The sequence below is a fragment of the Vulpes vulpes genome, chromosome 5 (assembly GCF_048418805.1).
Source record: "Vulpes vulpes isolate BD-2025 chromosome 5, VulVul3, whole genome shotgun sequence".
NCBI lineage: Eukaryota > Metazoa > Chordata > Mammalia > Carnivora > Canidae > Vulpes > Vulpes vulpes.
The window spans coordinates 115,296,300-115,319,067 of NC_132784.1; the positions used below are offsets into that span (position 1 = coordinate 115,296,300).

The 22,768-nt window shown below is 42.1% G+C and overlaps 1 protein-coding gene and 1 long non-coding RNA gene across 23 annotated transcripts in view; both read right to left on the minus strand.

Annotated features, from left to right (window-relative positions):
- Positions 1-22,768, minus strand: part of DISP1 (dispatched RND transporter family member 1) — a 160,103-nt gene that overhangs the window by 128,599 nt on the left and 8,736 nt on the right. For 21 of the 22 annotated variants that reach the window (XM_072759740.1, XM_072759746.1, XM_072759735.1 and 18 more), the window contains one exon: positions 8,311-8,458. The exons of the other annotated variant lie outside the window; for it this stretch is intronic. Coding sequence is in view for 1 of the 21 variants with exons in the window: in XM_072759735.1 (XP_072615836.1) it covers positions 8,311-8,317 (7 nt within the window). In the remaining 20 variants the exon portion in view is untranslated. The remainder of the gene's footprint in view (positions 1-8,310; positions 8,459-22,768) is intronic. 22 annotated transcript variants of the gene reach the window in all.
- On the minus strand, positions 2,373-3,438 carry LOC140599094 (uncharacterized). The gene is made up of 2 exons (XR_012001823.1): positions 2,962-3,438; positions 2,373-2,722 (listed from the first exon to the last, which is right to left on the minus strand). It is a non-coding gene; the product is annotated as an uncharacterized lncRNA (long non-coding RNA).

Here is a 22,768-nt window from a genome sequence, read left to right on the forward strand (position 1 = left end):
TAACCATGGCCATTTTACAGTCTTTTGTCATTCACAGACAAAAGACTTGTTTTTACTCCTGATCCTTCTCTGAACATGTTTACAATCAGGTACAGGCAAGAATGCCCAATGATGCCATCCCTTTGAGACCGTGCCAGTGGACTAATTTTCCAAACTAATGAAGCTGATGGGGTCATAAGACTGCTAATCAAAGATCAACTAGAACAAGAATTAATTACATGAGATTGAAGGAACTGATGAGGAAGGTTGTAACTTAACTTTTTGCTTGAAACATTGCTCATTTTTTATTATTTGGGTTTCCTCTTAAATGGTCTGTAATTTACAACAATTTGGTAAAGTATGGTTTTGTGGACAGAGATGAAACAATTTGTTTTCTTCCTTCCCTGGTCCTTCCAGTGTTCAGAACCTCTTAATATTTTTGTTTTCATCACAATATAGTTATTTGCCTAAGTCCAATAAAAATCGGTTTTCCTTGTAACAGGAACTAATCAAAAGCATTGGTTATATTCCAAGGCTTTGACTCAACTGTCATATCTGAGAATGATGTATACAATTAGATATGACCAGGCAGAGATAAGGAACAAAGATGTCTTCAGGGAGCTAGTGCTAATAAAACTCTTGAGAGAAAAAATTGGCCTAGTAACTGGCTTATAGGTTTCCCAATCTTACAGGTGAGTACGGAATGTCACTTCCTAGGGTGCTCAGGAACCATGAAATATTGTGGGAATCTCAGGAAGACAGGAATTCAGCCAAATCTATAGGCAATAAGGCAAAATCCAGGGGCAAGTTCTTGGCCTGGCTTCCTAGTCATGAGAAGCTTTTAAATCTAATTTGAGACTCATTGAAAGTTCTAGCAAAGCAAGCTTAAAAATTTGATTCTATATCATCAATCACTTTTCTTGCTGCACCTGTGTAAATAATCAGGCCAAAATTAATGAGATTAGGCTTACTTGGCAAACAGAATACTTTATCTTTGATAGAAATGGGAGTGACTGTAGAGAGACTACAGCTAACTGTAGTCTACCTTGGGGGTCTTAATTTCTACTCTTGTTCATTAAGTTGCAGGTTTTGTTATCTACCTATAAATAGGACTGGATCCTGAATTCTTCTGGCTTTCTCCAAAATCTGGCTATAATTCTCTAAACTAACATTTCTAATTTTTCTCCCACTAAATTTCTAAACACTTCTAAATTCTCCCTAAATTTCGCTTCAGAATCACAGAACCCAAACTGTTCTCTTCTTGAAACTGAGGATAGTGGGCTTGATTTAAACTTCTGAGAAATCACTCCAGCAGATCATGCAAGCAACCTTCCTGCCTGCAGCTGTGTAGGCCACTCAGAAAGTTCACTGGAACACGTGATGACGCCACAGACATTCAAACTGCAAATCAGGAAAATCTGTCAGATCGGCACTGCCTGCCCTCACTCCACCATCTAAAAGATGCTTTGAGCCCAATTATCTAGAAATCTTGACTGCCTGCCTTCTGGACTCAAAAACCGAGTTTAGAGTTTGTTCTAACCATTAATCTCTTTTTTAAAAAAGATTATTTATTTATTAATTAATAGAGACAGAGAGAGAGAGAGAGAGAGAGAGAGGCAGAGACACAGAGGGAGAAGCAGGCATCATACAGAGAGCCTGACGTGGGACTCGATCCAGGGTCTCCAGGATCACGCCCTGGGCTGCAGGAGGCACTAAACCGCTGCGCCACAGGGGCTGCCTGAATCTTTTTTGTTGTTGTTTTGTCTCTAGAAAAATATCCTTTCTTAAGTGCCTGATTGCTCATACCATGGAAAGACCTAACACAGGTAGGCATCTACTCCACTGATAATACTACCACTTCCTGAAACGAGACACAACTGTTTGACAGGACTGACCTCTTCCAGGACTGAGACTGGTTCCATGGGTTATGGGACAGTCTACCAACTCGAGGTCTGGACTAGGAGACTTCTTGGGAAAGTTTCTCATGGGGGAATGACAGGGTTCAGGACATGCTACCCCAGAATATGGCACCTTGGTATGCTGAATATTACAAACTGAAGGAATTTAAGAAATGGCACGTGCAGAAATGACTATCTGGACTTCCCCTGATAGAGCATAAGATGCTCAAACGAGAGGTGCCCTCCCTGGATCCAGAGAGAAGAAGCATACTCCTTTCCAAAGACAGAGGGACACTGAGAAGACCCTGTTTTCTTCTGTTTACTACTCTCAGCTCATACTTGTTTTTGTCCCATCATATTTTTCATTTTCTAATTTTGATCAAACCTAGGATAAAAATCAAGTTTTAACCATTTCTTTGGTCTTCATTTCCTTCTGAAACCTCCTGTATCACATAAAATTTGTATTAAATAAATTTGTATGCATTCTTTCATTAATTTATTTTCTTAAAGATTTATTTATTTTTTTATTCATGAGAGATACAGAGAGAGAGAGAGAGAGAGAGAGAGAGGAAGGCAGAGACACACGCAGAGGGAGAAGCAGGCTCATGCAGGAGCCCGATGCAGAACTTGATCCCGGGACTCCAGGATCACGCCTTAGGCTAAAGGCAGACGCTCGACCACTGAGCACCCAGGTGTCCCTCTTTCATTAATTTCTTTTGTTATAGAGAACTTAGGAAGGTAGAAGTGAAGCCGGCTTTTTTCTCCCCATGAGAAGTCTTCACCAGATGACTTCCAAAGAAAACTTTTGAATACTCCCCTTTATGCAGGCTTATATTGACTGTCCTCTAGAGGAAGAAAAAGTCTGAAACAGATCTCTTAATAAGGCATTAAGTATTGTTTTATCTTGCATCTTATTCTGAGATAAACAGAAGCCAAGAATTACTTATGCTGAGCATCAATTGCCATGTGTAAAGCTTACGTAGGAGCAATACTCTTAAGAATACTTATAATATTAAGCCTAAAGTTAACATGAACATGTCAAAACTTATTTGTATCAGAATTTTGCAAAGTTCTGAGCATTTACCTTCTTTAAGGGCCTCAGTAATCTTCAAAGAGATAACTGTACTTCATCAGCTGTCTTCAGATTTTAGGCTCAAGAACAGCTTTTTTATTATTATTAAAAGAAATTAGATAAATTTTCCTCGAATCTGTTTTAATTCATGTTTTTAAGAGAAAAAATGCATTATCAAAAACGACGTCTGTTCTATTTTTCATCTCTTCTCCTTATTTACCAATAAGTATTAAGAGGGCATCTAAAAGCAGAAAATAATTTTAGAGCAGTGTTTACTAGACTCGTTTTTTCATATAATCTTACAATGTGATTACCTACATTGTTAAAATACAATTTTAATAGGAAAGACGCTTAACTCATATTTTTTAATGGGTTAAGGTTAATGCTTTATCAAATTTATTCTGTAGCAGGCGGTGTTAATTTAACGTAGTTGGCAGGGGTTTTCAGTTTGTGCTAAGAGAAAAGATGAGCATTTGAAGGAAAACGGTCGCTTGCCTTTAAGTGGTGAGGTTAACGACTTAAGTCCCATCTTTGCACTGCCAGTGTGAACTACAACAGCTTTCTCTGTGCTTTTTCCTCCAGGGGGTCATGCAGTTTGGTGTTTACCACAGACTTGAATATCTTCGAGTCCTACAAACCATGTAACCGGACCATGAAATCCATCAACTCTTTCAAAGGACCCTTTGCGAGTAGATTTTCCTTTTTATTTGGGGGGCTCAGGTCATTGCCATGAAAAGACTGTGCCATCTGTGTATGTATATTGGAAACTTTTCCCCTCCCTCCGTCCCCTTCCCCTTCACATTCTTTAGAGTTTCAATGCACACATTTGTACAGTACTTGTTTAGCTGTCTACCCCCCCAATGGCCCCTGCCACCAGCAGAGTCAGCTCTGTGCTAAGGAACCGGCCGTGACATTTTAAAAAATCGAACACTGTGTATGGCATTTTGCGGCTGTCTTTTACAGATGACAAGTTAGCGTCTTGAGATAACCTCTGCTCCTTGTCCTTTTATTTTCTTTTAATGGGGAAGGAGCCTAATCTCTAAAGAATGGTTTCTATGTTTGTGAAGAACCTGCAAAGGCTGTTATGGTGGAACACGGAACAGATGGATCTTTTGGATTCACGTATCTGTAAGGTTCTCAACACGTTTCCTCTAAAAACGGTTTGTGGGTCCTTTTTTCTTACGCAGGATGTGTGTACATACTAGTTGTGTAGAACCTTTAATATTCTGGCCTTTAATTGTGCTAATGTGAAATGCTTCTCAGACAATTTTCTTAAAAACTGGGTTAACACTGAATGGCAGCATTATTACCTGATAAGAGCTACTACTCCATTCTATTACTCAGTAATCAGGCAATGATGTGTAAAATATGTGGATAGTATTTTGGGGACAATAAGTTTACTTTTGGACAAAAAAGGCATTCCTAAATTTATTTAATATATGCTAAATATCCATGATGTATACAGACCTATGTGTGATGCTGGCTAGAATTTATAAATAGCCATAATAAATTCTTTACCCCAATCTTCAACAACCTCACATCCTGTACTTGCTGCGCATAAGTGTTGTAGTGATTCAGAGGAGATTATCACAGGACAATGGGACTGGAGAAAAATTTATGGACATAATGACCTGAGCTGCAGGGAAACTGAGGGTGGGCTTTGGAGAAGTGTAGATGTACAGGACATACAGGGAGGCTGAATGAAGGGGGTAATCGCAGGATGTGTTTCAGGGACCAGTATTGTTGTAGTGCATTGGACCCACATCAGGGTATAGGAGACTGAGGCTAGGACCTGCAGGACAGTGAGTACCATCCTGAGGGACACTACACCTTGGGAAACATTCAGATGATTGATCACTGATTCTTTTGTTGACCAAGTGAATAAGTACCGTGCACCAGGCACCAACTACGCAGAAGAACAGAGCAGGTTGGAGCACAGCTCTAAGTCCTGATTGGCTGCCTGATGCTTTAGTGACCCTGCGCAACCTCTCCAATTGATCTGTGATGATAAATCTGTCAAATCACCAAGTTGTTATCAAATTTTCTAATGTTTAAGGTCTTAATAAGAACTTTCAGTTTTGATTACAGATCATTAAACATAAAAAAACCTATTTGATCATCACTAACAAAAATTTTAGTGTTTCACTTACCAGTTTCTCAGTTGAGAATTTTTTAAACAAAAGGTTGTTTTTAGCTAATGGTTATTTCTTTTGGACACTTGAATGAATTTTAAGTTAAATCTACCATGAAAATGAATATACGTTAAGCTGGGTTAAAATTTTCAGGTTTACATTTAAATAAGTTAAATGCAAAGCCAGAATTAACCAGAGCAATCTTGTCCCCCTGACGCGGCTGGGGGAAGGAGCGGGAGGCAGGGTGGGCCAGTTCCGCAATTCCGCCCTTATCAGTAGAGAGGGTGCCATTTTCAGGAAGACAAGGTGGATGGAGGTTTGTCTTGTCACTGCTGGTGTTTTCTTCATTCGAATGCGGAGCTGGAAAGCACAGCGGAATCAGAGCTTCCACACGCTGGTACAGATGGAGGCGGGAGCCCAGCGGGGAGCGGGCACACCTGCAGCCTCACAGGGCCCTATCTTCCTGAAGAGTAAGTCTGTCCTTCCAGGCTGCCTACTTTTCTGTTCAAGGGCACTCCACGGGCTCCAACCTCGGTCGACCTACTGAACATTCGGGTACCTCACTGCCAGCCTCCAGGACTAGTGGAACCACCTTCGTCTCTGGCACCGCCGGACAGTGGGCAGGACTCGGCAGCGCGGGAGCTGGGGCCTGGCCCGAGGGTCAGCAGGAAAGGCTCGGCCCGCTCAGGTTCTTCGGCGTCCATGGCTCTGCAGGTGCCACCCTCCTCGTACGACCATGAGGACAGCACGGCAGGATGACGAGTTACGACGCATTTGTCTCAGCTGCTATGAAGCGAGCTCTTGACACAAAACAGACTCATGTGTCCTCAGAGACTCTTCTGGTAATAGAACTGGAGCCAGAAGACCTGGCTTGACTCCAGGCAGCCCCGAGCAAGAAGTAGGCCCTCTTCATTGGCTTTCTCTTTAGTAAAGGGAGGGACCATTATCCCTGTTGCTGGAGGCTGCAGTGAGGCCTAAAGAAGATGCTGAGGAAGCAGGTTACAAAATCCTAACGAGCTATGCAGGTGGCAGGTGGCAGCAGGAGCCACGAGCACCCGTAAGGCCAGCGACAGCACACATCTGGAAGCCGGAAGCCCCAAGGGCAGAACCATGTCTACTGTACGTGCTTATCTCAGTTTGTTTATTTCTAAGAACTTTTCACCATATTCTATTTGACCCTTTTCCTCAGAAGTTTGGTTAATTCTTCTCCATTTTAGAAATAAAAGAGTGTAAAGAAAGCAGAGTGCCCTATTCTATAGCTGGATGGGTAAGCTAACTCTCTGTGGCTAATCCCCACTAGTCAAGAGGCGGGTGGTTAACAACATGGTTCTCTTTCAGTTCTCCGTCTGCCTCCAAGGAAAAGGAATGAAGTAACAGCTGGGGATCCAGAGGACATCAATATGGGAAGGAAGGGTGTCTGGGTAAAAGCTGGACAGAGAGGAATCCAGGCTTGGCAGCTGAATGAACAATTCAGGAGTCTGGTCTGGGTCCAAGAAAGATAATCTATCCCGGGCGGGGAGCACAGGCCTCCCTGCGGAGACATTCGGTCAGAGCCCAGGAGTGTTCACCAAGCTTACCTGCACACCTGACACACCGCGCACGCTGCATGCTCTCCCAATGCTACCCTGCATTGGGAGCATTCGTATACCCAGAGATGGTACTTAAGACTTGATATTTTAAGATAATGCCCATCTGATTCTGTTTAGTAAGCTACATATATCCTTCCAGTTAGTTTTTCGGAAAATAAACTGACTCTCTTTCTGGCTGGATCACACATGACTCATGCGATATTGGGGAAGGTTCTCGCTTCTTGTGAATGTTCACTTTTTTTTTTAATGAGCTGTAAAAAATTCTTGTAGAGTTGTTGAGATGAAAAAGCCTATGTGTAAAGCACCTAGTACAGTGCCAGGTGCACAAGAGGGATTCAGTTAATGACGGGTATTAATCTGTTATCTAGGCTTAACGCGTAACTATTTGTGTTTCATTGGCAGTAAGTTCCGTGGATATACATCACATGAGCATTCCAAATCCCAGTCTTGTGGGTTTCAATATTTGTTTTTAGACTAAATTAATATTATGCTCTTTCACAGATTTCTGAGAGCACAGAAACCATGTTCTGTTAAATTGTGGGCAGTGATTTAAAAGGCACATATCAGTTGTCGGAAGCAGTTTCAATGAACAAAAGAAAATTTCAAATTTTGAAAGGGTCACTTATTCTTTAATTTTACGGTTATATTTGTATCCTTGACAAGGATAATAATCTTCTCAAACTAAATTGGAGTCATCTAGACTATAAGATACACCAGTCATGTCATCGCCTCTCCATCTTTGGTAATACAAATGATTTTAATTTTCCAATCCTGATGACCACAACTTCACTATAGAAAGTGGACAATGGGAGTAAGTTGCTGCCTTGAAAATATTTAAAAACTTTTCCCAGGGACAACTGGGTGGTGTAGTTGGTTAAGTGTCCAATTCTTGATTTTGGCTCAGTTCATGATCTCAGGTCATGAGATCAAGCTCTGCACTGAGCATGGAGCCTGCTTATGATTCTCTCTCTCCGTCTCCCTGCTTGTGCTCTCTCTTAAAAAAAAAAAAAAAAATCCTTTAAAATATCTTAATCAGGTTTCAGATAGGACAAACAGTAAATACTCCTGGCAGTACTGAACTCCCTCCTCCTTTTTTAACCAAAGGTATACCTATTTCTAGTGACACTAAACTGATGGGCCTTTTATGACCTAAAACCAATGAGCCTTCTATGGCTCAAACATGGACACAACCAGGCTTCCCCAAAGAGGCTGCAGAAGATACAAGCCTGTCAAGATCCCGAGCCACTAGTAAAGACAGCCAAAAGAAGGACTTAGACAAACCCCTGAGAGGTGGCAACAGTGGGTAGGACAGTAGCCATAAAGAAGATGCCACATTCCTGGAGACCCCAACCTGTAGCTGACCGACTGCACACACAAGTCCAATCACCCGCAGGGCCCCAGCAGGGAGAAAGCCAGGCCGAGCTCTCGGGACACTCAGTGAGACAGGGAGGGAAATGATCAATAAGCAATGGTTACCCAAAACCAAATTTGCAAGATGTGATGTTTACAAAGGTTTTTCCTCCTGCTAATATGAATCTGGAAAAGAAGGGACAACAATAAATGTCACCTTCCTCTCTTTAGTGTAGACTGGGCACTACGGACAGAGATCTGGGAGAGCTGACTGTGGCAAGAAGGCTTACCTTTCATGGACTTCTGTCAGTTTTCCCAAGATCCCATCCGCAGACTCTGGGGTGAGCGGGGTGTCCCAGCCATGCCCTCATGGTCACCACCAGACACCGTAGGGGAGGAATACAGCTTCTCTCCCCTTCTAAATTTTTGGCTGGGTCTCTGTAACAGAAAACAGATAACAACAGAAAAGCATACAGATTTATTTAACATAAATTTTATGTGACAGAGGAGCCTTCATAAGGAAATTAAGATCAAAGAAAAGGTTAAACCTAAGTGTTTTTAAACTAGATATGATGAGCCATAGAGTCATGGAAATATGTGATGAGATAAAGAAGGGCATGAGCCAAGGGTAGTAAAATGGGGAAACTCAGCAAGGATTATTCATTCCAATTCCTCCTGGCATCCGTCCATCCTCAGAGATAAGGATGCTCCTTCCCTCTGGGTTTAGGGAGGGCACCTCTTGGGTGCAGGAACTGCTTCAGGGGAAGGTCAGAAAGTCCTTCCTGCACATACCAGTTCTCAAATTCCTTTGGTTTACAATATTTGACATGTCAAGGTGCCATATCTGGGGTACCATGTTCTGAACCCCATCATTCCCTTTCAAACAAGTTACTTCCAGGGCACTGGCAGGCTCCAGCAAGTTATTTTTTAGGACTTTTTTTTTTTTAGGACTCTCAATGAAAGAGTTTCACCAGTTAGTAAGAACGGGTATGGGAGTCCTCCCCCCCACCCCCAGGTTCAACGCAAAACACTTCAATCAAGCAGAGTGATAACGTGGACTTCTACGGCAGTGTAAACCCGATGGCCAGAGACCCCCCTGACAAAGCTGTATTATATATTTTAAAGTTATTTTTTAAATGTATGGCAGAGCTAGCTATAAAGCAAGAGAAATGTGCGAAGGTAGAAAGGAAAGCATGAATCTAAAGGGCAGCTACTTCTGGAAGCAGCACATTCTTCGGGCATTTGCACAGTCCTGCTGGCTAGAACCTAAGTGGGGAGACGGGGTGACAGGAGGCAACGCTGGGGGGCAGGGCCGGAGCACACAGCATGGAAGGATGGTCAGACAGAAAAAACAAAAACGAGATAAATGCATATGGGTAAACCTGAACACTTATTTCTGGGGTTAAAAGATCAAGTCCCAGAACTATAACACTAATAAAAATAGTTTGTATCAGAAAGAGGCTGATCTTGGGTGCCCAAGTGGCTCAGGTGGTTGAGTACCTGACTTGAATTCTACTCAGGTCATGGTCTCAGGGTCCCTGCTGGGTGGGGAGTCTGCTTCTCCCTCTGCCCCTCTCCCTCCAGCTCACACTCTCTCAAATAAATAAAATCTTTAAAAAAATTTTTCACCTCAAAGATGTTAACCCATTTCAGTTAATTAAAATTTGTCAAAATTCAGAATGAGCATCTAATCCCTTAATACAGTGAAGTAACATCTTGTTGTATACGGTCTATCTTGTGAATCTAGAAACTGTGCTCCAGAAATCAGAGTGTTCAATGAAAGCTTAGTAAGTCAACTATTTCCCAATAATAGTGTTGTAAGGGTTGACTCTAAAGACAAAATAATGTGAAAAACCCTCAGTTCAACGACCCACCCATGGATTACCAATGCCCTCCCCTCATCCCCACTTTAAACTGTCCATGGCCAGTTTTAAATTCTGAGTGGATTTTTTTCTCTTCTACACAGGATGCTTCCAGAACTTTCCCATCTGTACATTTTAGCAAGCAGAAATTAATTTCTACGACTAAGATAAATTACAATGACAAATCTGCCTCCCAAATTACACTATAACCCAAAATAAATTATGAAAGCTTTACCTTTTGCTTCTACCAGTGCAAAGGTTTGGCTACCCCCAACTGTAAAGCAATCACCAAATAGTCAGCAAGGTGACACAGTTCTCTTACCTTTAATAAAAACGCTAAGAGCTGAAACTGTTCTGCAAGAAACCAACTGGCAACCACTAAGACTACAGATGAAAGTTTTATTTGACTAGAAATGGAAAATCCTGTATGCGTACACAGAATGATAGGAAATGACGTGGTGGCCTCCTAGGAGTAGAAAGCAGAAGCAGAGCTGCATGATGGAGAAAACAGAAGGCCCCAGAGCTTGCCGTCCGGCAGAGGGGTTCAGGGCTGCGGCCCTCAGCTCAGGCCCAGGGTCAAGTCCCAGCCCCGACGACTGTGGCACACAGGCAAGCCCCTTAGCTTCCACAGACTTCGGTCTCTGTATCTGGGAGGCTGGTCTAGTAGCCTTTAATAGGACTACAGTAAGGATTAAATTAGATATAACAGATATAAAAGCCCTTACCACAAGAATTGGCACATAGTAAATATCTGATAACTGTGAGCTAGTCACAGAATTATTATCCTGTTTCCAATATTATTTTACAATACCACACAACCGGAAGTGTTGAGAAGCACCTTATGCAGTAATTAAAGAATTTATATTTTAGTTATTCCCAGATAGTAGGCAATCCTAATACCCATCAGACAGCATTCAGCAAACACAATAACCAGATCCAATACCAAACAGCCACGAATTAAATCATTAAAAATTATTAAGGCATAACAAAGACTACTAATCTGCTCACTTGAGCCCAGAGATCTGATTACTAATAATTAGGTCACAGTATTAAGGGGCTAATGAAATTTTTCTACAATATACTGCTGCAGTGATCTTGAGAGGGAACCATAAAAAACCATAATAAGGTCAAAAAGAATCAAGAACCACCAACTGTTCTGCGACCACAGCAATCCCATACATGCCTCCTCACAGCCTTATTAGCAGCTGGGGGAGGGTGACAGCGACAGGGGCCGAATCCCAACAGCTGAGTTCCATGTTCCATGGGCAGAGAACTCTGAAAGCTTGGTTTGCACTCAACCCTGACAGCCTGAGAAAACCCAAGTCGTCTCAGGGAAGGTAACAGCTCTATCCAAATCCTACAACCGGGGTTAAGGGGAAGATCGGTAAGCAAGCCTGCATTCTTACAGCACCAGGCAGAAACCAGCTGGGCCGGAACCGGGAACTAGCAGCCTCGGCAGCCACCACCGGCAGCGGCACCAAGCCCATTCCTGGGGCAGGAATCTCACAACCACTCACTCGGGAGCCACTAATTTACTCTGCATTTCAAACCGGTCTTTTTATCTCGATTTAAAAAGAATTAAACATTTTCTTTGCAGCAAATGGAAATGCATTCATCATGACTCACTACCCTTTTCAGCGGCAACAACTTGCGGTTGTAAAGCAGAAAACCCTGGGCCCGTTCATCACAGCCTGGGCCCAGGCCCGCCCCGCAGCTCACGGCAATGCCAGAAAGGTCCTGCTTCTCGCCAAGGGAATCCGTTCTTCTGTGCACAGCCCTCTCGCTAACTACCACCTCTCTTGTTGTCACTGTTTTTATCCAAGCAGCAAATAGTTTGCAAGCATTTGCTACTTCGGGCTACATGCTACATTCATTGTGGTGACGCCCCTGAAAGAAACATTTATCCCTAATACACTGATTGCATTTCACAAAAGTTTAAAGTGGAACAGCTCACAAACGCTACTGTGAGTACGTGGATATTAAAGAGAATTCTACAATCAACAAGCTGCTCATACTCTCCAGAAAGTACGTAAGGGTAGGCACTGAATCTAAAGGTGCTTTTGAGACACGGAGCATACAATCAAAAGCAGACAGGCTTTACAATTAGCTCCACTATTTAGGAGCGTTACAAAAGTAGACAAGTTACTTAATCTCTTCGAAATTTGGTTTCCTCCCCTATAAGAGGGAAATATGAATATGTACCTTAAATAAGGCTGCTGTAAGGACTAAATACAATGTATATTAAATGCCTACACCTACCATATAGTACAGGATCAATTAGTAGAAGCTAGTATTATTAGAGACATTTTCATCAAGAGGAACACTTTTAGTGCTGACTTCTACTCCTTGGTGGAAAAAAAAAAATTCACCCTGTCAGCAAAACTTATTATTACCGGTCTAAAAAGACAAAGTGAAAACCATAAGCTTCACAGGAGAACCTGTAAGGGACTAGCATGGATGAGGAGACCTAGCTCCCAGCAAGGTGGAAGACAGGACCTGCACTAAGAAGGGAGTCCTATCTCATAACAAGAGCATTTAAACAAAAACCCAGAAAGTATGTGAGATTACAGAGGAAGGACTTGACCAAAGTCAGGAAGCAGCTATGCAGGTGTCTCAAGTTCAAAAAGGTTCGTCTCTCCCCATTATCCTTTTTCCTCCAGGGAAGAAATACATTCTCCTTGAAACTGGAGGTCCTCAGTAAGGAGGTCTGAAGAGACAAGGTAAATAAGCAATCTCTATAGATTAAACCACTTACTACCTCTTTGGACTGACGGGTTTTTGTTCGGTTTTATGAATTCCACTTTAAAATACACATACAGGGGTGCCTGGGGGGCTCAATCATTAAGTGTCTGCCTTGGACTCAGGTCATGATCCTGGGGTCCTGGGATGGAGCCCTGCATAGGGCTCCCTGCTCAGCGGGGAGTCTGCTTCTCCCTCTCCTTCTGCCCCTCCTCCCTGCTTGTGCTCTCTCTGTCAAATAAATAAAATCTTTAAAAAATGAAACACATATACAATTCAAATAATGTACCTTAGGAGTAAATCCATCAGTCATCCACACCTTCATCTGAATTAACATAACCAAATAATTATGGATCAGCCATCAGTTATGAGGGAAATGGGAGATTCCCATTCCCAGTACAAAAGTAGAAGAATGGGGGATGCCTGGGTGGCTCAGCAGCTGAGTGTCTCCCTTCAGCTCCAGGGCCTGACCCTGGCATCCCAGGATTGAGTCCCACATGGGGCTTCCTGCAGGGAGCCTGCTTCTCCCTCTGCCTGTGTTTCTCATGAATAAATAAATAAAGTCTTATTAAAAAGTAGAGGAATAGGTGATTTTAAGGCATGCAGCACTACCTAATGGAGGCAATAGGAGAGCAGGGGAAGGAAGAGCCCACGGGAGAGCCTGCAGGCAGCTACGGAAGGACCCCCTCCTCTGGCTTCTTAGAGGCAACAACGGCCAGCACATTTCACTGAAAATCAAATGCTACTGCAGGTTACCAATATTCATCAACTCTAGGTCTATGAACCAGGATACTGTGTAATGTGAAACACTGGAGTCTGCAAATACAAAACTGTCCTACCTAATGATTAAACTACAGAAAAATCATCATTCAAAAATTAGTATTCATTTAATTGCATCATTTTTTTGAAAAAAGCAGTTAGAGGTCATTCAAAAGAAACATTCACATTTATTCCTCTGTCCGAAAGGCCTCTGAACTTTAGCTTAGACATAGTCATTCACTTAAGTATAGCATAATAACTAAACAGGCTTGATTCAACCTAGATAACCCTATATATACCATGAGCTTTTATTTTTAAGCTTTTCTGAACTCTCTTTGCTTGGAAATGTAGAAATGCAGAAATTTCTCAATTTAAATTTAAACCCTACATACAGACCTGTGCAGAGAAGCTTTCGTCCAGCCCTAAGGGTTCCAGAGAGAACCCTACGCAATAGATCTTCGAGGACCACCGAGGTTCCTCAGAAGGAAACTAAACACTCCAGGTTACTCAGTCAGATGCAAATTGTACCAATGTTTTGAATACGAGGGAAACAGCTCCCAGGTCTGGTTCTGAAATAATCACACTACAAAGCTGGGGCAGATACTCTGTGCTTAATAACTAGTCATTTCAAATTTGATCCCATACGCTGAAAAAAATCTATTATTTGACTACTTCTGAGTCTACATCCATACGTACTTTTATATCTTCAGGTGCAATTAAGTTCCCTTCGGGGCTGACATCCACTGAAATACTTCATTTTGGTTTTTACTCAAAACCTGAAGGAAATAACCCTTTGAGGAAGAGGAAAGGGACAAGTTGCTTCAAAATCTTGCACCTTCACTCCCCTTTTCAACTCTATCTTCCCAGTTATACTCCAAAGTGCAAATAAATAAATAAATAAATAAGTCAGTCAGTCTGATAGGAAATAGTGCCATAGTTAAGTACATTTTTGAACTTGATGAGATAAAATTTACAATTGAAATATAACTCCCTAAGAAGGGGCAAAGCTTATTCAAAAAGACCAGGCCTGTTGATCAGAGGTGAAGAAGTACTAAGTACCGTCAGAGATACATCCCTCCCTGGAAATAATAAACCTGAAATAAGAAACCATACTGAACAGCTGTGGAGTGACATAAGGTAGTTAGAGTAAGTGAAAGAAATGGGAATAAGACAAAAAAAATCTCACTCTAGTGATACATTCTGGTAAGACTCTCAGCCAGCTGCCATGATATAATATATAAATGTTATCATTTTGAGTACCATGTGCCATGGGTTGTGCTAACAAGCACATTACATATGTTATTTCCTTTATTCCCTCTAACGACTACGTGCAGTGGGTATTAATAGGCTTATTTTGCAGGTAAGGAAGTAAGCTTAGATTAAGCCCGAAACCCTGCAACCTTCTAAAGAACCCATTTACCTCCTACAATGTTTCCTCTATGCCTCACGGAATCCTTAAAATTCCCTCTTGGGGGATTTCCAAACTCCAGCCCTGTGCTACTCGGACAGCACTTGGGTCCCAAGAGCCCCATGTTTCTCTACTAACCTCAGGGAAGAAAGAGCTCTCTCAGCAACTTGTTATGAACCACACATTCTCTCGACCTGAGATCCTCTGGAAAATCCCGTGAGTCATCCGATGGCTAGGTTGTACGTGTATAACCTCCTCAAGCCCCCTGGGCATCACACGGAGCTGTGTGCCCTGAGTGGATATGCTGTCCACCCGGACACCCCCTCTTTTCTGCATCACTGAACGACCCGAATATCACCCCTATCCTCTTAACTATCAATTCATACTCAATCCCCTAAGTAGGGGCTCTTCAGGAAACCCCTTTACTAGTGATCACTCTCGTTAGCAGAAAGGGTACTAGATTGGGCATCAGATCCAGCTTCTAATGACGGTTCCTTTATTCACCGTGTTACCTGGACAAACTACTCCACCTTCCTGGGACTAAGTTTCTCAACCACAAATGGGGAGAACTGGACTAAATGAGCTCAAGACTAATTCCTTCCTCTAAGAAGTTTTTGTGCAAAAAGGCTAGCAATAGAAAAAAAAAAAAAAAAAAAAAAGGCTAGCATAGCACTAACTTATAATAAAACAAAAACATGGCTAGAAAATTTTTAAATTATTCAAGGCACCTTAAATTAAAAAAATACACAATACATAAAAACCACGAAAGAGAACTTTTCCATTTCAAAGGGTGACAAGGTTGATTTAATTGTCCATTTTCTATTCTTCATTTGACACATGAATGAAGACTAGGGAATGCCTTACAGACTCCTGCTCTAAGTATATATAGACACTATCCTAATCAGTCCTCACTACACAATATTTTATATACCATATATTTTAATATACCAAACACCTCTTAAATACTGTGATAGCTGGTCCTATGAGTCAACCTGGTTGGGTTACAGGACCTAGTTAATTAATCAAATATTAACCTAGGTGTTGCAGGGAAGGTATTTTGTAGATGTGGTTAATATCTACAATAGGTTAACTTTAAATAAAGATCACCCTCGATTGTGTGGGTGGGACTCACCTAATCAGTTGTAGGCTTAAGAACAGAAACAGGTTTCCCAGAGAAGGAAGAACTCGGCCTCAAGACCGCAGCATCGACTCCTGCCTGACATTCCAGCCTGTCAGCTGCCCTACAAATCAGCTGCCTTGCTGATCCCCACAACTTCATGAGCGATTCCTTAAAATAAATCTCTTTTGAAACACACACACACACACACACACCCTGGCTCTGTTTCTCCGGGTAAGCCTGACCAAGACACCAACATACTGAAAGACTCTAATTTTTTTCTTTCCTGAATAAGGGTTAACAGATGTCTGTTTCTTGTAACTGCTTTAAAATATTATTTTTTAAAATGTTAAAGTATTTTAAATAAGTGCTCAGAGGTTATTTCATAAGTTAGTATTTCCTTCACAATGCCAACAAACTAGCAATACTGCTATCTCACTGTGCTTTTCTTTTTTAAAATGCATTGGAGGGAAACAGTGATATTCCCTACATGGAATTTTTAAGCTCTCACTGTCATGGCTTTAAAAGCATTTCCTAAAGACCAGTTAGTATAATGTCACCGTGTGGAAAGTCACCCATCAGCCCAATCTCAAAACCTGAGGAATCATACAAAACAGATGCGGAGCTCATCCTACGTAGTGACATTTGCAAAATCAAGCTGGGAATTCTCTGGCTGTAATGTTTACTACAGATCCATCAGTGGGTGAGTCTTCAGTGCCACAGTGACCCAGAAAAAGATTTCCGAAACCACCACATACCTAGAAAACTAAAGATATGAGAATCACATACTTTGTGACATCAGTTCACACACTGGGGCCATCCAAAAAAACATGATGATATGCGATGTCTATAAACACTTTCTGTAAAGAGGCCGGTAGTGCTTAGGCTCTGCAGGCCCTATGATCTCTAGGGCCACTACTCACAAGTCGGCTGCTGCAGCCTCAACACAGTCAATGACAATCCATAAACAGACGAGGACAGCTGTGTCCCAAGAGAACTGTATTCATTAAGACAAGCCACAGTTAGCCTGACCCCTGCCGCACACTCAGAAAATCAAAGAGCTGGAAAAGCCCCTGGAGAGCATATCGTACAATGTCCCACTCAATGCCAAAATACCTGTCATAGTATCTGTGACAAATAGATATCTGGTCTCTGTTTAAGTCCCACTGACCATCCCACTCAGGGCAGTTTCTATAATCAGACTCTTCTCCAAGCTAGACCGTGTTTCCCCACAAGGGACATCAGGATGTTCCCACTGTCTAGAACCGTCCAAAGCACTGTGGGTCATTTAGCACCCTTGGTTCATATCACTAAATGCTACCGACACACACATACACCCATCACTGTGACAACCAAAAACTTTCCCACATATTCCCAAATTCCCTAGGGTGGAGGTGTTGGCACCTAGTGGGTCCAGATCCACTAAACTGTAACAGCGACGGGAGACTGTGGCACATGTCTTATATAGTCACTCCCCCTCCTACATATGGCAAATATAACCAATAAATGATAACATCCTTTAATAATGAGACTGGACTCTCTCAAATTTTTAACATGATGTTCAAGACAACCATCACCAATGAATGTGACTTTAGAACATACTTGTTATCCCTCATAAAAGGAATTCTACATACACATTCTGAGAAGAAACTGGCTTCCTGTAATTTCATAAGGCTGAAACATAATATGGTTTAATTTTAAACCCTAAGGGGGGTTTGTCAAAGTCTGTGAAAGTACTTCTTGGTTTTGGGAATGGCTGAGGGGCCCTGAAGGCAGCAGGTGGACCGGCCAGGAGCGCAAGACGCCCTGCAGCACGGTGCACGCCTCACTTCTGCATCACCAGGGTCATCGCATCTGGCCTGCGCAATATTCCACCAGAAATACACGCAGGTAGGAAACCTGTTACATTATCTGAGCCATTTAACATAAAAGCACAAATTATCTCATTCACATTTTTTTCTTTTTTTTTTTATTTTTATTTCTTTTATTTATGATAGTCACACAGAGAGAGAGAGAGAGAGAGGCAGAGACATAGGCAGAGGGAGAAGCAGGCTCCATGCACCGGGAGCCCGACGTGGGATTCGATCCCGGGTCTCCAGGATCGCGCCCTGGGCCAAAGGCAGGCACTAAACCACTGCGCCACCCAGGGATCCCTCATTCACATTTTTAATAATCACTAAATTTTCCCAAAACGTAACTGCTCTGAAAGCCAAGGCAAGACCATTCTGACTATTGTCTGAATGTGACCGAGCTGCTCACCATTTTGGGCAGTGACCTCGATGACACTGCCAGCATTCAGGGTACAGACGCGCGATAAGCGCGTAGGTCTACACATATGTGGGTCTCGTTCACAGCGACCCTACACATAGCTGCAAAACACTAAGTGGAACGTGTAGAGCAAGCACACACACGACAGATATATCTTTAAGTGATTTTGTTTTTGTCCCTCCTTCATATCACAGTAAGAGATTATGTTCATTTCTCTGCCATCAGGTTTATATGTACAGGGTATCTATGGATTTAGTTTAGGACTGTAAAGGAGGAATTATAAAATACCTGTTCTAAAAACAGAGTGTTAGGGGCGCCTGGGTGGCTCATTCGGTGAAGCATCTGCCCTCAGCCCAGGTCGTGACCCCGGGGTCCTGGGATCCGAGGCCCATGTGGAGCTCCCTGCTCAGCGGGGATTCCAGTTTCCCTCTCCCTCTGCCCCTCCTCTGGCTTATGCTCTCTCTGTCAAATAAATAAATAAAATCTTTAAAAAAAATAATAAAATACACCTCTGATTCCTCTACCTTTATGTTCTCAACTCACTGAAAACACAATGGTTTCATGTCTAACTCCCCATTCACTATTTAGTAAATACAGAATTTAACTCGCCAACTGATAGGTGTTCCTCGAAGTCTAGACTTAGCTGTAAGCCATTTTTTAAAAGATTTTATTTATTTATTCATGAGAGACGCAGAGAGAGGCAGAAACATAGGCAGAGGAAGAAGCAGGCTCCCTGCAGGGAGACCGATGCGGGACTCGATCCCAGGACCTGAGGCAAAGGCAAATGCTGGACCACTCAGCCAGGTGCCCCAGCTATAAACCATTTTAATATAAAAAGTATGGAGATGAAAAAAAAATATGGAGATAAACTAAGATTTGAACTAAACCTTAGAAAATGTGTCTATATAAGACATCACTAGTTTGGGATTAAAAGGTTTAACATTGACTGAAAGTGAAAATAAGTTCTACATACAATCTATGTCGACCTATGTATAATTCATATGTATAATTATCCACCTCTGTTACAATAATGGACTGAGGCCACTGGCAAGATTAGTTTCCAAAAATATTAATTATCATTTTCTCTGTAAGTCTTAAAAAATCTGTTATAGTTCAGGGCAGTTTTTTAGTCCTTAGAGCATGGATAAGAGTTCATATACAATTCAAAGACCAACTCCAAGCAAAGTCATAAATATAAGAAATGGCAGTCACAGATCTCTAACCAAGTTTCAATTCTGTAGGTTTAAGTTAACTTTCTATCTGGAGGGCAGGGAGAGGGCCAGCTAGAGGAAGCACAATTCGAAGGATTTGTTTTCTCCATTCTTCAGAGACATGCATGTCAAAGTGAGGGGTAGGGAGCGGAAAATCCAACACAAACTTTGGGACAGCCTCTAATTCCCTCTGAGTAATTCTCGGGTCTCCCAGGCAATAAGGCACCAGATCCAGAGAACCAGTGCTTGTCACACTTCTCTACAGAAGACCTGGCATAACATGATCCACAGACCATCTCCCTCTAAGCCCGAGGAGCAGCATTAGCTAGGTGGCTATCGTCAATCCAAAGCCGCAAGCTTGAAGAGGTTAAGTATTATAAACATAGAAGACAAAGCTGGAAAGGGTAAGAGAGTAACAAAACTGAGTCTCAAACAGATCACTACAGCCTGAAATGCTGGACCTCTGAAACCCTGGCAGGATCAAATTTAACAGGAATAAGTGTGAAGTCTTGTAATTAAGGCAAAAAACCGCTATCCAGGTGCAAGGACTTGACTAATAGATTGCCCATGAAAATTTTGGGAGCTTTGACGTACAAATGCTGGATATGAGAGCAAGATATGTCTGCTTAAATGTTAATGTAATTTTGCACTTCAAAAATATTGAAGTGATAAAATAGTAGGTGTCCACCTTACAGGAAGTAATGGTCTACCTATTTGCTGCCTTGATCAGACCTCTGAAATAGTGTAGACAATTAGGGAAGCCATATTTTCCAGATACTGACAACCTAGTGCAACCAGAATAGGACGATCAGGATGGTAAGAGATCTAGGTAGTGGCATTATTTAACCTGAGAAGACACAGTTGTTATTTGCCTAGATCTTCTATGTTGCTCTGGATGATATAACGAAAGCAAACAGATAAGAACTACAGGTAATTGGATCTATTATAAGTAAAAGAAAATAATTTTCTAACTGGAACCTCCCAACAATAAACCAAGGCTGATTAGAAGGAGATGAACACCTTGTTATTAGCCCTAAATACTCTGGGAAGGGAAGAGGTATGAGAGTATCCAAATTAGGTAGAAGATTGGGTTAAATGACTACTAGTGCTCCACTTCCATCCTACAACAGTATGCTAGGTGCAGAAGAAAAAGATTAAGTAGAGTCAGCACTTTCTTTCCCTAACGGCAAATTCAGTTGATGAAAAGGGAGAAGAAACAAGGAAGCCAAGGGGATTCTACAATATATTTTAAAATACATGATAATAGACCTAAAAGTTAGATGCAATAGAATAGGTGAATTGGGATAAAGGGTATATGGATTCAGGGGTAGAAGACTGGGGGTTGCATCCCAAGTCCAACACAGCCTCATTCCAGAAGACACCCAGCAAGCCACCTAACCTTTCTGTAGCTCAAGGTTTCTGTCCCTGACATGGAATACTACATGTCCTGCCCTAAGGACCAAATGACTATGGAAGAAAAGCACTCTGGGGGTCCCTGGGTGGCTCAGTTGGTTAAGTGTTTGCCCTTGGTTTAGGTCATGATCCCAGGGATCCTGGGATAGAGCCCCATGTCAGGCTCCCGCTCAGTGGGGAGCCTGCTTCTCCCTCTCCCCCCTGCTCATAATCTAAGAAGAAAATTAAATTAAATTAAAAGAAAAGCACTATGTAAATAATTTACATATAAATGATCAGTTATTCTATATTAGGCTCTTCTCAACTTTGCTCACCACACTTTTTTAAAAAAATTTTATTTATTTATTTATTCATAAGAGACACAGAGAGGGAGGCAGACATGGGCAGAGGGAAAAGCAGGCTCCTTGCAGGGAGCCCAACGTGGGACTCGATTCTGGGACTCCAGGATCACGCCCTGAGCCAAAGGCAGACGCTCAACCACTGAGCCACCCAGGTGTCCCTGCTCACCACACTTTAAAAAGGGTATGAAAGGGGCAGCCCGGGTGGCTCAACGGTTTAGCACTGCCTCCAGGCCAGGGCCTGATCCTGGAGACTCAGGATCGAGTCCCACGTTGGGCTCCCTGCATGGAGCCTGCTTCTCCCTCTGCCTGTGTCTCTGCCTCTCTCTCTCTCCATCTCTCATGAGTAAATAAATAAAATCTTTTAAAAATAAGAATAAAAAAAATAAAAAGGGTATGAAAAACCCAGAATCTTGAAAGATCAACCAATATAAGGCCCTGTGAATGGACTAAAGACATGAGAAGTATATTTTTAGGTAGAAAGGTACAGTCTTACCTGAAGTGTTAACAAGGTATTTATTACAAAATAGGTTAAATGTTCTTAAAAAGGATACTGTTTAGCTGTTTTCAATAACCAAGGACTACAGATTGCGAGGAGGTAGACTTGGGGCAACCAGGTGGCCCAGTTGGTTGAGCATCTTAATTGATTGAGCCAAAATCCTCTTGGTTTCAGCTCAGGTCATGATCTAAGGGTCCTGAGATCAAGCCCTGAGTCATGAGTCAGCTCCATGCTCAGCAGGGAGGCTGCTTGGAGATTCTCTCCCTCTGCTCCTTCTCTCATGCACTCGAGCTGGCTTGCTCTCTCTCTCTCTCTCTCTCTCAAATAAATAAATCTTAAAAAAAAAAAAAAGAAAGAAAGGAGTGAGACTTGAATGAATGCAAGTGAGATCAGATAGGTCTAAGGAAGAACATTTACATGCTTGTTTTGAGATCAAGTGAAAATGTATAAACCAAAAAGCAACAGACAGATATAGGAGTTACAACCCTGGTCAGGATGATAAGACCCCAGAAGAGGATACTGAGGTCTAGAAATCAAAGCCCACCTGTCGTGGACTGGTCAACATTCACTACCCTTCAGGGAGTTACATCAGACTGTCCACCAAGGTACTAAAGCTAGCTCTGTGAATGGGAGCCAATAAACTGTTAGGAAAGAAAAACACAATTAGCAGTTCTAGGGACACCTGGGAGGCTCAGCAGGTGAGTATCTGCCTTTGGCTCAGGGCACGGTCCAGGGGTCCTGGGATGGAGTCCCAAGAGTCCCACATCGGGCTCCCTGCAGGGGGCCTGCTTCTCCCTCTGCCTGTGTCTCTGCCTCTGTCTGTGTCTTTCATGAATAAATAAATAAAATCTTTTTAAAAAATTAGCAGTTCTACTCGGAAATATATTTTATTATGAGCATTCTAGGTGGGGTACCTGGCTGGCTTGGTCAGAAAAGCACATGACTCTTGATCTCATGGGCATGAGTTCAATCTACACCGGGTGTAGAGATTACTTTAAAAAAAAAAAAAGTGTTATTCTTTTTAAGTGATAAAGCAAATGGGGTAAAATGTTAAGGTGAATCCAAATAAAAGGTATACAGGTGGTTTCTTGTACTATTTTTATTTTTACAACTCCATTCAATCACATGAAATAG